This window comes from Mus caroli, unplaced genomic scaffold (genome assembly GCF_978045245.1).
Source record: "Mus caroli unplaced genomic scaffold, Mus_caroli_1 scaffold_7, whole genome shotgun sequence".
Taxonomy (NCBI): Eukaryota; Metazoa; Chordata; class Mammalia; order Rodentia; family Muridae; genus Mus; species Mus caroli.
The window spans coordinates 126529105-126544573 of NW_028227262.1; the positions used below are offsets into that span (position 1 = coordinate 126529105).

Genomic DNA, 15469 nt, shown 5'->3' on the forward strand with positions numbered 1-15469 from the left:
TTTCTAGTATCTCCTCCTTCTCCCCCCCCCCCCCCCCCCCGCTCCCTTTCCACCACCTCAGTGTAATGATCTGTTCCTTATTTGGGTAAGTGTTCTAGACCTTACCCTAAGAAACTTCTGACTGATACTCTGTTGGTTTCTGGATCTTGAGAAAAAGAGAAGGCTTTTCAGTTGTGGTAGGAAGTGGGTCAGGTGTGATGGCTCATACTTTTAATCCTAGCACTCCAAGACAGAGGTAGGTAGAGCTCTGTGAGTTCAAGGTCAGTTCTAAGAAACTCTGCCTGAGGTTTCAGGAAGAGAGGGAGAGAGGGAGAGATGGAGGAGGTGTCTTCTGTCAATATCTATCTGATTCAATCTTCAAAGAAAATGGACAGATTATAGATACTATTCATTATTCCTGAGTTTTGAAGTGTTCTGTTCCCCATAAAACTAAATATGACCAAAGGGTCTGCAGTGAAGTTTGTGGGCTCGTTTGCTTCTTATGGAACAGCTTGTAGTTTTGGGATGGGATAGAAGCACTCAAAGGGAAGACTATGCTCTAATACTTGGGAAATTTAATATAATACTTTGCTTATGAAAGGAGAGTTTTTGTGTGTTCTCAGCAAGCAAAGGTGATTACAATCAAATTTTAGTTTTAATATCAGACCTTGCCTTGCAACATTAGATTTCTTCACATGGAACTATCTATGGATTTTTATGGCATTCATTTATATTTAGCAATATTCGGAAAACGTTTTCTTTAAGCAGAATTTTAGTCCGGTGATAAGTGCCCTTTGGCCTCGGTTTTGTTGACCTCTCCCCTGCTCTCTTTCTCCACAGTTGTTATCCGATGCATCACAACCTCTGGAAAGCCAGAACTTTTCTCCAGTGGTGCGAGATGTAAGTGATGAGAGTCTCTTCATGGGAATGCAACCTTTTCCTACCATCCTTTTCAATTATTCTCTTTGTGATGTGTACTCTTTTCATTCTTTCCTGACATCTCTCTGTTTCTGCCCTTCCCATTCTTTTCTCTCCCCACTCCCTCTCCCACACTTCAGTTATTCTGTCTCTTCTATCAGTCATGTGTTCGTAGTCCTAGGACTAAATGTTGAATACTAAAGGACTGTCTTGTGTATGCACGTCTAGGCAGTGATTACGTCCAATGGTCTATTGACTGACAAATACAAATATATACAGAAACTCCGAGAAAGCAGGTATGTACTGATAAAAAAAAAAATTCTGATATTGTACTTTATTCTTACCTTGCATTTGATAGATATGCTTAAAGGTTTCATGGAGAGTTATAAATATTAGATTTATATAGCATGTACACTTTGATATGTTAGAAATCTAAAGCAAGCAACAACAGCTGGAACCAGCGTGCTTTTTCTTTGAGGAGCAGCATCGCATTCCCACGGCAGTTCAAAACCGCCGGGGTCTGGCCTGCCAGCGGAAGAGTGGAGCAGTGTTGATGTTTGAATAGTTCTGTGGGTCCTCTTCAGTTTGCACACAGTGATTTCTAAATTCATCTTTCCACCCCCAGAGGAAGTCAGCATATTAACCCTTTCTGTGGTGCTTTCTGCTTGGGCTTTTGTTGAAGGTTTGGACTTTGATTTGTTCAGTATGATGGTTAGCACAGTGGGATCGTGAACAGAAATGAACAGAGACAGTGAAGAAGGCAGCCGGTGAGAGGAGAAAGGTGCCCTAAAAAGCCTGTGAATCCATCAAGCCAGCCCTGTGCTTCCTTAAAAGACTCTGCTGTTCAGAGTCACGAAACACTGATGTTTCTTGAAATTGTCTTGTTCCCCCCACAGACTGTACTTCCACTGGTCTTTTCACATTTTGCAAAATAATATGTAAGCTGAATTGCTGAGAGAAACCAGGGGGGAAAACAGGACACAATAGAACACCCACCTTACCTTTTTTTTTTTTTTTTAAAGTGGTCCTTGCTCCAAGAAATAAAGAGCTGTGCCAGAATCAAGTTTTTTTTTAACACACACACACACACACACACACACACACACACACACACACACACACGTTGTGTTTCTTAATATGTGTTAGCTTGTGTAGAACTGCTGATATAAATGTGGCAATGGAATCTTTTGGCATTAAATGCTTGAGTATTCTTTCTAAAGAATTCTAAACTTCTAAAAGCATTCCATATTCTAACATTCAAACTGCCTTTATAGTTCTGTAAGAGAGTTTCTCATAGGGAAGCATGTATTTGCCTGTTATTTATAATTCTGTTTATCCTTGTTACCTGGATGATTCCTCACTGTGAGGGTAATGATGTGTCAACCAGTCTGTCATTTCCTCAGTCTGTGCATCGGAGCTCCTGGGGCAGCTGGGCTGATTGGCTGCGATTCCTGGAACTGCCTTCTTTCATTCCCTAGTGTATTCTTATGGCCGGAATCTGATCATGGAGATCTTACCTAGAAAGGGAATTTACTTTAGTCTTACATTCTTTTCATTGCTCAGCGCAGTGACTATTAACCTGGAACTTGGGGTTAGGGGTACCGTTGATGTGGACTGAATTGGAATCTAGGAGTGTTTTAAACATTTTATATTGGTACATCAAAATAATGTTTTATTTATACAAATTATATAAGGCACTACTGGAAAGAATATCTAGTAAGCAGGTAATGGTGGTTCTTTTAGTTAAATGGATGAGAATCATAGTTGAAGGAGATCTCCTATCAGTAGTGTGCATGTGCTTCTGGGTGAAGATGGATGGCAACATTTTACATTAGTATTTATTCACTTATTACAAATGAAAAAGTTGGCAGATTGCAATGTGAGAATACCCTAAAGACCCCACCATCCGAGTTTGCTGTGAACCCCCCCCCCCCCCCACCAGACTGTGCCTATAGATGCGTGAGGACATCTGGGAATCTCTGTTAAAACCATTTGATAATCACTCCCATACTCAACACATAATGAAGTAAACAATAAAGGGTTGTTGTTGAAGCAAGACGCCATCACTACCACAGAGGTCATTGTTTGTCAAAGTACAACCTTTAACAGAATACATGGGCCAAGAATTAAAATACTTTCTAGTCTTAATATCTTACATTAGCCTAAAGATATTTGACAAAACAGGTTTTGATGCAGGTAGCAGTAAGCCCTTGTTCAGGCTGTTGTTTCCTTGGACTGTGGTGAGGAGGAAATAAGGTATCCAGCATCCAGACACAAGATCGTTTGAGTAAATACTTCTGGGAGGACAAAGTATGAACCAAGTTATTTGACTGTAAGTAAGCAGAGAAAAAAGGAGCCCAGTCCTCATTCTAGCTTCAGAATTCATGGAAGTCTGTAGACCTTGAACATCTCAGAGGCCAGGGTCTATTATACAAGATCTAAAACAAATGGATGAAGCATGTCTTTCTAAAGAATTCCTAGGACACTTTTACTGAAAGCAGTGCAGGGAGATTTCGTTGCTTCAGCATCTAAGTTTCTGTTGTGTTTGGAGATCACACAATTTTGTTATTTAAAAGAAATAAACTTAATTATCTGCCTTCCCTTCTTTTTCAAACAGAGAACGCATTCAATTCCTTTCAATGAGTACCAAGAAGAAGGTTTTGGTTCTTGGGTCTGGCTACGTATCTGGGCCTGTTTTGGAGTATCTGTCAAGAGACAACAATATAGAAATAACACTAGGTAATGAGTTGTTTTTTGTTTTTAAAGAATAAAAACTAATTTCATTGCCTGTTGAATATGAACCTTAGATGATTTTTACCTCTAAGTTTTGAAAAGTTGTGGAGATATGAAAATGTCTCCAATGGAATGAAATCTTTAAAAAGTGGATTTTTGTGTTCTTGAAATAGGCTCTGACATGACGAACCAAATGCAGCAGCTGAGCAAGAAATACAACATTAATCCTGTCAGTTTGACTGTTGGCAAGCAAGAGGCAAAGCTGCAATCCCTGGTGGAATCCCAGGATCTTGTGATCAGGTAGTGGGCAACAAAAAGTTCTCTGTGCATTTTTTTTTAAGATTTATTTATTTTATGTATATGAATACACTGTAGCTGTCATCAGACACACCCAAAGAGGGCATCAGATCCCATTACAGATTGTTGTGAGCCACCATGTGGTTGCTGGGAATTGAACTCAGGACCTCTGGAAGAGCAGTCAGTGCTCTTAACTGCTGAGCCATCTCTCCAGCCCTGCATCTTGTTGTTTTAATCTTCTCTTATTTTCTCCCTGTCTCTCTTTCCTCCTTGCTTTTTCCTTCTCTGTCTTCTCTCTCATAAACATTTAATTGAAGAACATATGTGTGAAAATATAAATAAGTATGAGAATGGTATGGTGTGGTGGTACCTTCCTGTATTTTCAGCACTTGCTTGAGGCTAAGACAGGAAAATTGAAAGTTTGAGGCCAGTCTGGGCTAATTGATAATTTTTTTTTTTTTGTCTCTGACTCTTTGTTTCAATATTCTCTCTGTCTCTTGTCTTTTTGTCTCACCATCTATCTCTCAATATCTTTCTCCCTCACACTCTTCCTCTTACACGTGTATGTTTATTTGCACACTCACGGGTGAGCAAACAAACACACATACACTCATACTCTTGAATCAAAAAAAATCACAATTATGTTGCACAGCGAATTGCTGCAACATTAATACATTTTCTAACCACTATCCACATCAAGAAACAATGTTGATAATATCCTATAAGTCCTCTTACTAACCTTTGTAAACTTGTTGACTTTATCCCAGAAGCATTGTTCTTTCTTCTAACATCTAGATTAGCTTTTTGCATGTCTTCAAAGTTTGTAGAATTGGATTATTCAGTATGTCATTGTTTGTGACTGCCTTCATTCATTTGATATTGTGATTATGAGAACTGGCTGTGTATGCTCTACTGTGTGAACTTTGATGGAATTTCGTTGTTTTGATTTGGGCTGTTATGAACATGCTGCTAGACACCCTTCAGTGTTTGTCTTATGCTTTTAGTGTTAGGAAACTAGAAATAGAATTTCTGAATTACGAGATATTTGTGATTCAGATGATATCTTACATGCATACATAGACAAGCATAATGAGCGAATGTAACAAAAAGAAAAAGAAAAATTACAGAAAGGATTAGTGAAGAGCACTGTATGGTAGACAGCAGGACAAATCTGCTCTGTAATTCAGAAGTCCTTGGTCATTTCTGCGAGAATTCTTTAATTTGGGCGTTTTCTTAGGACTGAGCTGTGGTATAGTTCAAGCATCCTGGAAGGGGAGAGAGGACTGGAAACCAAAGCTTCTGAGTCTCTTCTCCCTCTGTTTTCAGCTTGTTGCCTTATGTGCTTCATCCTGTGGTGGCCAAAGCCTGCATCGAAAGCAGGGTTAATATGGTCACTGCAAGCTACATTACACCAGCCATGAAAGAACTGGAAAAGAGGTAAGCCACCGTCTCCAGTAAGGTGCCACCTGGGGATCGTTCCTCCTCTGTGTCTGACTTTTCCATTTTCTTCTTTTCTACCTGTGGCAGTGTGGATGATGCTGGCATTACAGTCATTGGTGAATTGGGATTAGACCCTGGTCTTGATCACATGTTGGCAATGGAAACAATTGATACTGCCAAAGAGCTGGGAGCCACGGTGAGCAGATATCCCTCAGGGGTATAGGATTGTCTTTTGCTTCTCATTGGTGATTTGCTAGACTACGGCTCTTCCTTTGACTAGGAATTAAAAAAAACTACAGAACCTACAGCTACATCTGAGGAGTCAAACAACAACTTGGGTCTTAGTAACAGCTCTAGAGAAATAGATGTTATTGTAATCATTGTGTTTCTTCAAGATTTTGCCTTTGAGACAGATTCTTTGATAAGATTTTGCATTTAGAAGTTAGAAAAAAAACCTTTGGGATATTTGTCTGTTGTTTAATTAAGTAATTACAAAAGACAAAGAATAACTGTATATGTATATATGGTCACTCAAATTAAGTGATTTGGAGTTTTTACATATATATATGTTTTTGGATATAAAACTTATAAGAACTGACAAAGAAAAAGTGAATTAATAGTTGAATTTTTATTTATTTATTTAAAAGATTTGTTTTATTTTCATTTATGTGTATGTATATGTTTGCATGTACATATACACATGTGTGTGGATGCCCTCAGAGGCTATAAGGGGGTATTGGATTTTCCAATATGGCTGGGATTACAGGAGGTTGTAAGCTGCCTGGCATGGGAATGAAGCATGGTTCTCTGCGAGAGCAGTAAGCACTCTTAAGTACTGACCTATCTCTATAGCTCTAACAGTTGAAATTTTAATGAAAATTTAGCTATTATCTCTATCAGAGTTTATATATTTTTTCATATACATATATATGTGTGTGCATCTGTATATATAATCTGTGTTAATAAGTGTTTGACTTCAAGGATGTATATTTGAAAGCCTCAATAACTTCAAAAAATAAATAATTCACCAGATTGATATCATTAACCCTAATTAATACCTTAATAATTAGTCTTCTTAATATTACTGATTTCATTTATTTCTCAATTTGCAGGTTGAGTCTTATGTTTCCTACTGTGGTGGCCTTCCAGCCCCTGAACATTCAGATAATCCCTTGCGATATAAATTCAGCTGGAGTCCAGTGGGAGTCTTGATGAACATAATGCAGCCTGCTAGCTATCTGCTCAATGGGAAGGTAAAATAGGCGCATCTTGGGAGCGTTGGAGATAAACACCTGCAGTGGTGGCCAAAGCGACTCCAAACACTTCCCCCCAATATCAGTGTTGTCTGATCACAGCCATGCACATGAACACACATGTACATGAACACACATGTACATGAACACACATGTGCATGAACACACATGTGCAAAGGGTTGGTATCCTCCTTAGATGAACAGTTCTATCTCAGAGAAAGCTTTGGAGAAGCAGCCATCCGGTGTGTGGACTCTCTTCCAATCAGCTAAGTTTCTGTCAACACCCAGCTCTTACTGACAAGTATTAGTACCTGCCCTCCCTTGTCTCCACTGATATTTCCTAGTGTATATTTTTCTGTTCTATTTAATGAGTCACCTTTAATTTTTCAACCAATCCTGTGTTCGTTCTTCCTTCTTGGCTCCTTCTGAAAATGGACTTCTCATCTTATTTAGATATGTAAATAATGGTTATATTTCAAGTGACTTCAGTATGACACATATTGAGTATATTTACATTATCTTCCAAGTGATTTCAGCATGACACACCCCGAGTTAGACTTTGGAATAAGCACCAAAAATAGTGACAATAGCTGACTGACATTCCTGAGTTCAGAGAATTCAGGGCTGGATACAAGTGGCCCTCCACATGGAATGTTTGATGCATCAGAAAATGAAACTAATATTTCTTCTGCCTATGCTATCTAACAGTATTATTAGTATTATTTTCATGATTATTTTTTTAATAATGAGATTAAGGCATAGACAGGATGGCCAAGGCCATCATCTGAGGCTCAACCCTGGTTTCAACCAACTTCAATGGCAGTAAAATTGCTTTTACATTAACTTTTTTATTGCGTGTGAAACCTATGGGCATGTGCATCCATGCCTATGCAAGTCATGGCGCATATCCAGAGGTAAAGAAGACTAGCAGGAACTGGTTCTCTTCTGCTATGCAGGTTCAAACTCAGGTCCTCAAGCTTGGTGGTAAGTTCCCTTACTAACCATGTCACTAGCTCCTCCGAAGCCATGTAGGATCAGATCACATTTTGGATTAGGGGAGGTCGTAACTGGTCAGACCACTTGCAAATTCCTTTTCCAGATAATATGAAGGGAGAGAGGAATGAGGAAAGATTTGTCAAAGGTTATAAAATTACCATGATCTGGGAGTTAAGAGCCACAGGGTGAATATAGTTAGCAATCACAGAGTTTGTTTTTGAAAGGATTTACTAAGAAGCAAGATGAATGTTCCTGTCAGCTATGGTTACTCAGGTCTGAGAGATCAGCATGAGTGACAGACATGGCTGCACATTAAATTATGGTGAAGGCTTGAAGAGAATGAATGCCTAAAACTGAGTCCTGAAATTTTTAAGTTGCTTGACTTTGGAGAATTTTTAAATCTCACCAAGTGATTTTAAGGAGCAGCCTAACTTGAGAACAAATGAGTTAGTAACCAGAGGATCACAGCAGGTCAAACCGGACTAAGCCAGCAGAGAATCTTAGGGGCATGCATCAGGATGAGGAAGGATGTGAATGTCGCCTTTATTTCCTCTGATAAAGGGATGAGATGAGAGCCATACCCAAGCTTTATGAGCACATGGCTTGGGCATTTTCTTCTCTGTTCTAACTATCCCTAGACCTAGGCCTGGAAACCTCTACAGCAGTCCTGTCATGTGAATTAATGAAGCCATGTAGGTTGTAATCTGCCTAACAGCAGACTTATTGGCATTCACTGAGTCTTGACCAAATATTAGTGGCAGAAAGAACTTAGTGCTCCAGAGAGCCCAGGAGGAGAAACAAGTTGTTTCTGGCTGCAGAACTTGTGGTCATTTAATTTGAAATCCACCCCCCCCCCTTCCACCCTGAACTCAATTTCTAAAATGGAGTGCATTCTTACTTTTTTTTTTTCCCTGACATTGGAGGATTTGAAGAGAAAACAGGATACTTTTCTTATCGCTGCTAAAATGATACTTTTTCAAGGTCTTGTTCAGATTTCCTCTTGTAGAGTTTCCTGGCCACTTCAGCCTTTGTTCACTATTCTTTTGTCTGAACTCAATCAGAGTGTCTGACACTTAGATACTTGGATTGTCTGGGTCTGAGAAATTTCAGTGATTCAAGTCTATAGATCTGTTCCCCAAACTTTATTGTTAAACTTCTTAAAAATGTCTCTCAGAGCCTTGCCCTTCTGTCCCCTCTGCCACCATCTCCTCTGTCACTGTTCCCCTCAGCCACAGAATGGGCCTTACAGAACTCAGAACTGTAATGATGAAGATAGGTGACCTCACTGTCTCTGGCTTACAGTTGAATCCTTAAACTTTTCTAGTAATTAGAAAGGGTCTATGAGTGAGAGCAGATCACACTGTGCTGTGCTGTGTTCTTGTGGTAAGTTCTAGTCATTGATATTGTTTTGACTTCTAGCAAATCTGATTTCCTCCCCTGTGTGTGGGAGCAGTGACTAGCCTTCTCCTACGTCCATCCCTGTGTAGATGGTGGGGAAAGTGGGAAAGTTGGAAATTCACACATGTGCAAAGGAAGCCCCTCCTCCTTTTTAAGAAATCAAGTTAGCAATGGCTCCCTGTGGTGACTCTAGCATAGCTTTCAGTAGATGCACTCATATCAGAATCCTTTTTGAAAATACTGATCAAGAAATAAGCAAAACCAAGAGGCTCATCTGATACAGTAGAAAGAACACAGATAGTGTGTTAGTTAGATAGGCTTGAATCTGATTCTGTGTCACTCACAGCCTGTTTACAGCTCTGAGAATATGTGTGATTAATGTGGATGAAAAGCACACAAGGTACCTGAAAGACTGAGGGTCCCTAGTAAATAACAACCTGTACCTTTACCATGATACATTTCTTATTGGTTTAATGATGAAGCTTACATTAATCCCAAAGACAGGAGAAAGGAAAGAGACCACTGAATCAAATCACCATACCAAATTAATGAATGCTTTTTAATTGATTAATTAAAGCAAGCTTGTTTTTTAAAAATTGATATATACAGGCTAGAGCTGCCTCCCCCTAAGGCAAGTTTAAGAAGTCAGCGTTGGATAAGAGGAAGACAAGATTTTCATAGCTCAAGGGGAGGGGTTTTCCAAATGAGGGACTTGGTGGGAAAAATTGGTGATAGGGTTATAGGAGCAGGACATAAGCATAACAAGTTAAGTTAGTCATGATGACCTCCTGAAACAAAGGCATGATCGCACGGTGATCATAACCGGGTAGTCATAACCGACAACTGGTCATAACAAGCTTTTGAAACAAACTACTGTTCAAGATGGTTATAATAATTCTTTGAAACAAGGGCATAGTTGCCATTTCCTGGAACAGGAAGTACAGCATCATTTGTAGTTAAGGTGATAGGTGTGACAAAGCCCAGTCCTTGAGAAACAGAAGTTTAGTCATAAACAGGAATAGCCTAGTTTGTCTTTATTATAAGATGCCTTTCAAGCCCAAGATAAAGGCAGGCTGGCTCATCACTTATTTTGAGGATTTGAGTGCTTGTTCTAAAATAGATGCCTATAAGTCACATTGGTTGGGTGCATGTATGAAAAAGAAGCCTTCCACCACAACATGACATGTCATGAGAGGTGCGTTTGCCAGGAGTGGGTCTGGGATGCAAGCATTGTCTGAGCAGAGGAAACCACATGTCCTCTACAAAATGGATAGATGCATTTTGAAGTTCTTAATAGAATAATTAACCGGACAAGGCTTATTTTTGATCCTAAGACACTGGACATTGCTGCTATCATATGTTGAGGAGTGTTACTGTGGAGCGGTCTTCGATTGGTTCATTTTTCTTTGCTACTTAAAGGATTAAAAGGAAAACTCTGTAGTATAGAATGTATTAGAAAAGAAAAATCTCAAACAAGGCAGACAGAATCAGCCGGTGTAGAAAGGCTTTTTATTAGTGGTGAGGAACCCTGCACACAGCAATGCACTGAGAAAAATCCTCAGCAAAGTGGGTGTGTGTGGGACCATGGAAGTTCCAAATTCAGTCTCTTCATGAGGGAAGGGGCAATAGGGGCAGAACAGTCCACAAGGGTTTAAGCTTTCTGGATTTTGTCTCAGATCAGGAGGATAATGAAGAAGCCAAAGTCCTGGATAGGAAGAAGTTAGCTGTCTTGGATATTTGAAATCTGTATTACCTGGTCATGGCTCCTCTCCCTGTCTGTCTGCTTTCAGGGAATCTGTCTAACTCTTGGTTTCTTATCCTCACACTGATAATTTTTCTAAACCACTAGCAGTCAGTATGAGTTACCTGATTTTATTTACAAGTACTAAATGAATCTTGATGATTTTAGGTCTTCCTTCCTTCCTTCCTTCCTTCCTTCCTTCCTTCCTTCCTTCCTTCCTTCCTTCCTTCCTTCCTTCTTTTCTCTCTCTCTCTCTCTCTCTCTCTCTCTCTCTCTCTCTCTCTCTCTCTCTCTCTCTCTCTCTCTCCTATTATGTAGAGTTTTAAAACATAGTTTAGGCTTGCCTCAAACTTTTAGCAATTCTCCTGTCCCAGCATTCCAACACTGGGATTATAGTTTTTTATTACAATCCTTGCCATGATATTTACTTTTAAAAAATTGTCCTGATCTTCAATTAAAGAAGCAGGACTTTAGAATTGCCTTAAGTTATAAAAGCAAGATGGATGCAGAGACCCACCTTGTGTCTTCTTTATTAGGTTGCTTTTAAAACTAGAATCCTATGAGAAGAAGTTCAATACTGTCTACAAAGGGGGCTCTGAGCAAATGAGATAGGAAGCATTCTTCACATTCTTTGGATTCTTCCTAAGGTTCTCTAGATGTACTCTGCAAGTGACTTTGCAACTAAAAAGATCTTACCTCACCCATCCTAGGTAGGCTGCAGCCCTTTCTTTCTGGGGCCTAGGTTGTGTATAAATTAGTTTCTATTTTCTCTCTCACACCTTGGTACAGGTGAGCTCATGTACTGATGGAGTCTGAGCACCAATGCCATTTAGCCCACTTTCCCTTGGGAAAAATCCCTCTGAACCCTGGCCACTGCCTCTTCCAGTCTTGGTTTTGTGCAGCTTTAGAAGCAGGGTCAAATTGTTTCCACCAGGACAAAGTCCAGTTAGACAGTGGCCTCAGCCCTAAGTTTATCATTCCAGAATGTTTTTCATTATCTCAAGGACAGCCACAGACTTCAAGCTCTTAAGAGGAAATGTAATACTTTCAAGTTAAAACACAGAACAGTGTTCATGGCACTTTGTGAGCTGGGGAGGGGTAGGAGGCTCTGGGGAATCAAGGCTTAACTTCTGACCCACAGTACAGCAGTAAGTTGTATGTGAGCTTTGTTGTATAGTCTTGGCATTGTGTCTGTTTTGAAGGGAGGTCTTCCTCTGCTGCCTTTTCAGCACCCTCCAGCTTATGCTTTAAGTATTATGCAGATACAGGTTATTGCTGAACATTCAGCAAATGGTTTTATTTCTCCCAACGAATAAGAATGTGCAGAATATGTGAAGTGATCTCATTTACTGTTTTCCTTATTCTCTCTACAACTTGTATGGTGTCTGGCACATATACATATTAGCTAGTCAGAAAATGATAGTTGGGTGACTGAAAAGCACAAGAGATGTAAGACCAAAGGAAAAAGTTTTGCCATTGTTATCAGAGCATACAAGCCACTGAATGCATACTTGATGTGATTACATTACAAAAAGCAAAACAACCCACTAACCAGCCAACCAGCCAACCAGCCAACCAGGCAGCCAGCCAGCCAAACCAGCCAACCAACCAACCAACCAACCAACCAACCAACCAACCAACCAATGAACTAACCAACCAACCAACAAACCAGCCTAATGCAGACAAAATGATACTATTTTTAGTAGGAGTAAGAGCCAATTGAAAACAAGACTTTTGTTTAGAAAATAAAATATATTAAGATTTAGAAGTTTGGGGTCAGGGAGCCTGGCAAGGTATTTCAAGCGGAACAGTTTGGCTAGTGGCATGCTAAGTATCAACTGTAGTTTTATTAATATTTCCTAAGCTCTATTCTGTTAGTTTCTTTTGTATAGTTAATGCAGATAAACCCAGAGGAAACAAACTGTTGTGAACCTCCGTTATTTTTTCAATCTTCCTCAGGTTGTGAATGTGACAGGGGGAGTCTCTTTTCTCAACTCTGTCACACCCATGGATTACTTCCCAGGTCTAAACTTGGAAGGGTATCCTAACAGAGATAGCATAAAATATGCTGAGATTTATGGAATTTCATCTGCCCATACATTATTAAGGGGAACACTGAGGTATAAGGTAAGTGCTATATTTTAAGCAAACTTCTAGTTTTGATATGAGTAGTGTATATGCTTATTTTTTCTAGTAGTTAAAATGAGAAACCAAGTTAGAGTCTATTTTTTTATTGAAATCTTTATTAAGTTAGTTGCTTGACAAGTTCATACTTTTCTTTTTTTTTTTTTTTTTTTTTTTTTTGGTTTTTCGAGACAGGGTTTCTCTATTTAGCCCTGGCTGTCCTGGAACTCACTCTGTAGTCCAGGCTGGCCTCAAACTCAGAAATCCGCCTGCCTCTGCCTCCCAAGTGCTAGGATTAAAGGCGTGCGCCACCACCGCCCAGCCAAGTTCATACTTTTATATAATTTATTTTGGTTACACTCTTTCTCTGGTTGCTACTCTCTTTCTTTAATATTCCTTACTACAACCCTCTTATCCTCCCTAACCCCCACCCACCCATCCCTTTCCCTTCCTATCCCTTTCCAGGATTTATGACTTGATTTTGTGTAATGACCCATTTGGTTTAATCAGGGCTATTTGTGTGGTCATAGGATTGGGACTATCCCCTAGGGAGTCTCTTTCCTTCTCCCTGTCCTCCAGTTTTTATGTTCCTTTTGCTCTCTGCAATGTTTTATGAGCTGTGGAGGGATGGAATGACAACTGTATTGTTTTGGGGTGAACGCCCAAGTGCTGCTTATTCTCATAAGCCCTGTGCAGCTATGATGCTCCCTCTCCCAGTTCACTGGTTAAATTTGTTATTATTATTATTATTATTATTATTATTATTAGTAGTAGTAGTAGGAGGAGGAGGAGGAGGAGGAGGAGACCCAACTCAAAATAGCGAATTTATTGTATTTAGTCTTTAAGGATTGGGAGCAGGTAGGAGGAGAGAGTGATAGGTATAGTTTAGTTTCTTGGTCTTGTAAGAGTTACCATGGTCTCAGGTTCCACATAGTAGCAGGCAGCTGCCATCTTCCTGTTATGGCCCAATAAGGTGCAAATCTGGATTGAGTGACACACTGCGTCTTTCTCTAATAGCTAAAAGCATGCATTTTTGACTTGTTAGTTGTAGTTTATTTCTGAGTCAATGTCCTTCTTCTGTTATATGTCTTGAGAGCTTAGGATGAGGTTCAAATCATTTAAAACACATGGACTGCCGGGCGTGGTGGCGCACGCCTTTAATCCCAGCACTCGGGAGGCAGAGGCAGGCGGATTTCTGAGTTCGAGGCCAGCCTGGTCTACAGAGGGAGTTCCAGGACAGCCAGGGCTATACAGAGAAACCCTGTCTCGAAAAACCAAAAAAAAAAAAAAAGAAAAAAAAAAAACACATGGACTGAGGCTCAAGGAGATGAAAGGGTTAGATGGACTTCTCAAAAACAAATCTGAAATGTTTCCTAACCATAAAATAGGGACTTAGAGTGATCATGGGTGAGACGTTAGAAGTATGTTCAAAATGAGAAAACCAGGTATCAGAGCCCTAACGTGATGCCCTTCTTTTCTTCTGTACCCAGGTCTTCATTGTAGGGTTGGTTCTTTGCTTTGGGGGTGTCGATTATTGTTCCTCCCTTCACAAAGAAGTAAAATCGATAGAACTAGGAGCTATCCTAGAGTACCTAGATAGAGTACTTTCCTAGCATGCATGAGGCCCTGTATGTTGTGATCCTTAGCATTTGAAAACAAAACATTGTAATAAAGATTAAATCTGACTGTTCTATTAAACAATGTTCTGTTAAACTGCATTATATAACTCACCAGGAAATTAGCCCTTATGCTGCCAGAACATGCCACACAATGTAGTACTGAGGAAAAAAAGAGGCTTTTTCATAAACCAGTTACTTGAATTATCATACAACGGTTAATGTTGATCCCATTTCACCACTGAAGGTTATTACCAAATAAGTTATAAAGATTAAATACCCTCCAAAAAGTTAATTAGTTGTAAAGGCAGATCTCCTCTTCAAGAAAAAAAATGGGGGCGGGGGCTGTAAAATTCATTTGTCTTCAAAGGAAAATATTAATATGCTGCTTACTAATTCTTGCTTCAGGGATATTCCAAAGCCTTGAATGGATTTGTGAAGTTGGGACTCATCAACAGAGAAGCATACCCTGCCCTCCGACCTGAGGCCAACCCTCTCACCTGGGTGAGTATTTCCATAATTCTGTGCTGTCTGCTTCACACATACCTTTTAAGATAGCTAGGTCTCAAGCTCTGCTTTGCACAGAGCCAAGGCATCCCTTCTCTAGCTGGTGTATGTTGATGAGTTCTGGTGACTATCTCCTCCCCTTTCAGTGCATTGGACGAATGGAGAAAGCAATGGGCTAAAGTACCTGGCCTGGTCCTGTATTCACTTATTCCCCAGGATCATTCCCTGAACAATGGGGAAGTCATGCCTTCACTCTTTGCTTTGGACTTCGATTTTCCAGTTGTGTAGGTAGTGACATGTCATTTGGACCTATTGAGTGTGATATTTAAGAGGATGCTGGTATGAATCTTGTCAGTCCTCTCATGGTGCCATTTATGTGGCTGAGTTTTAGGCATTTCTCTCTCATACCTAAGTCCTAGGAAGCAGTGTACTCCTCCTGGGTCATCCCAGGATGCTGTTAGAATCTA

General features: G+C 39.9%; 1 protein-coding gene across 2 annotated transcripts in view; it reads left to right on the forward strand.

Annotated features, from left to right (window-relative positions):
- The window catches only part of Aass (aminoadipate-semialdehyde synthase), a 53683-nt gene that overhangs the window by 34067 nt on the left and 4147 nt on the right, over positions 1-15469 (forward strand). For both annotated transcript variants that reach the window (XM_021164533.3, XM_021164534.3), the window contains 9 exons: positions 820-879; positions 1126-1193; positions 3515-3636; positions 3804-3930; positions 5254-5364; positions 5455-5563; positions 6480-6620; positions 12715-12882; positions 14904-14999. In XM_021164533.3, coding sequence (XP_021020192.1) covers positions 820-879; positions 1126-1193; positions 3515-3636; positions 3804-3930; positions 5254-5364; positions 5455-5563; positions 6480-6620; positions 12715-12882; positions 14904-14999 — 1002 coding nt within the window. The remainder of the gene's footprint in view (positions 1-819; positions 880-1125; positions 1194-3514; positions 3637-3803; positions 3931-5253; positions 5365-5454; positions 5564-6479; positions 6621-12714; positions 12883-14903; positions 15000-15469) is intronic.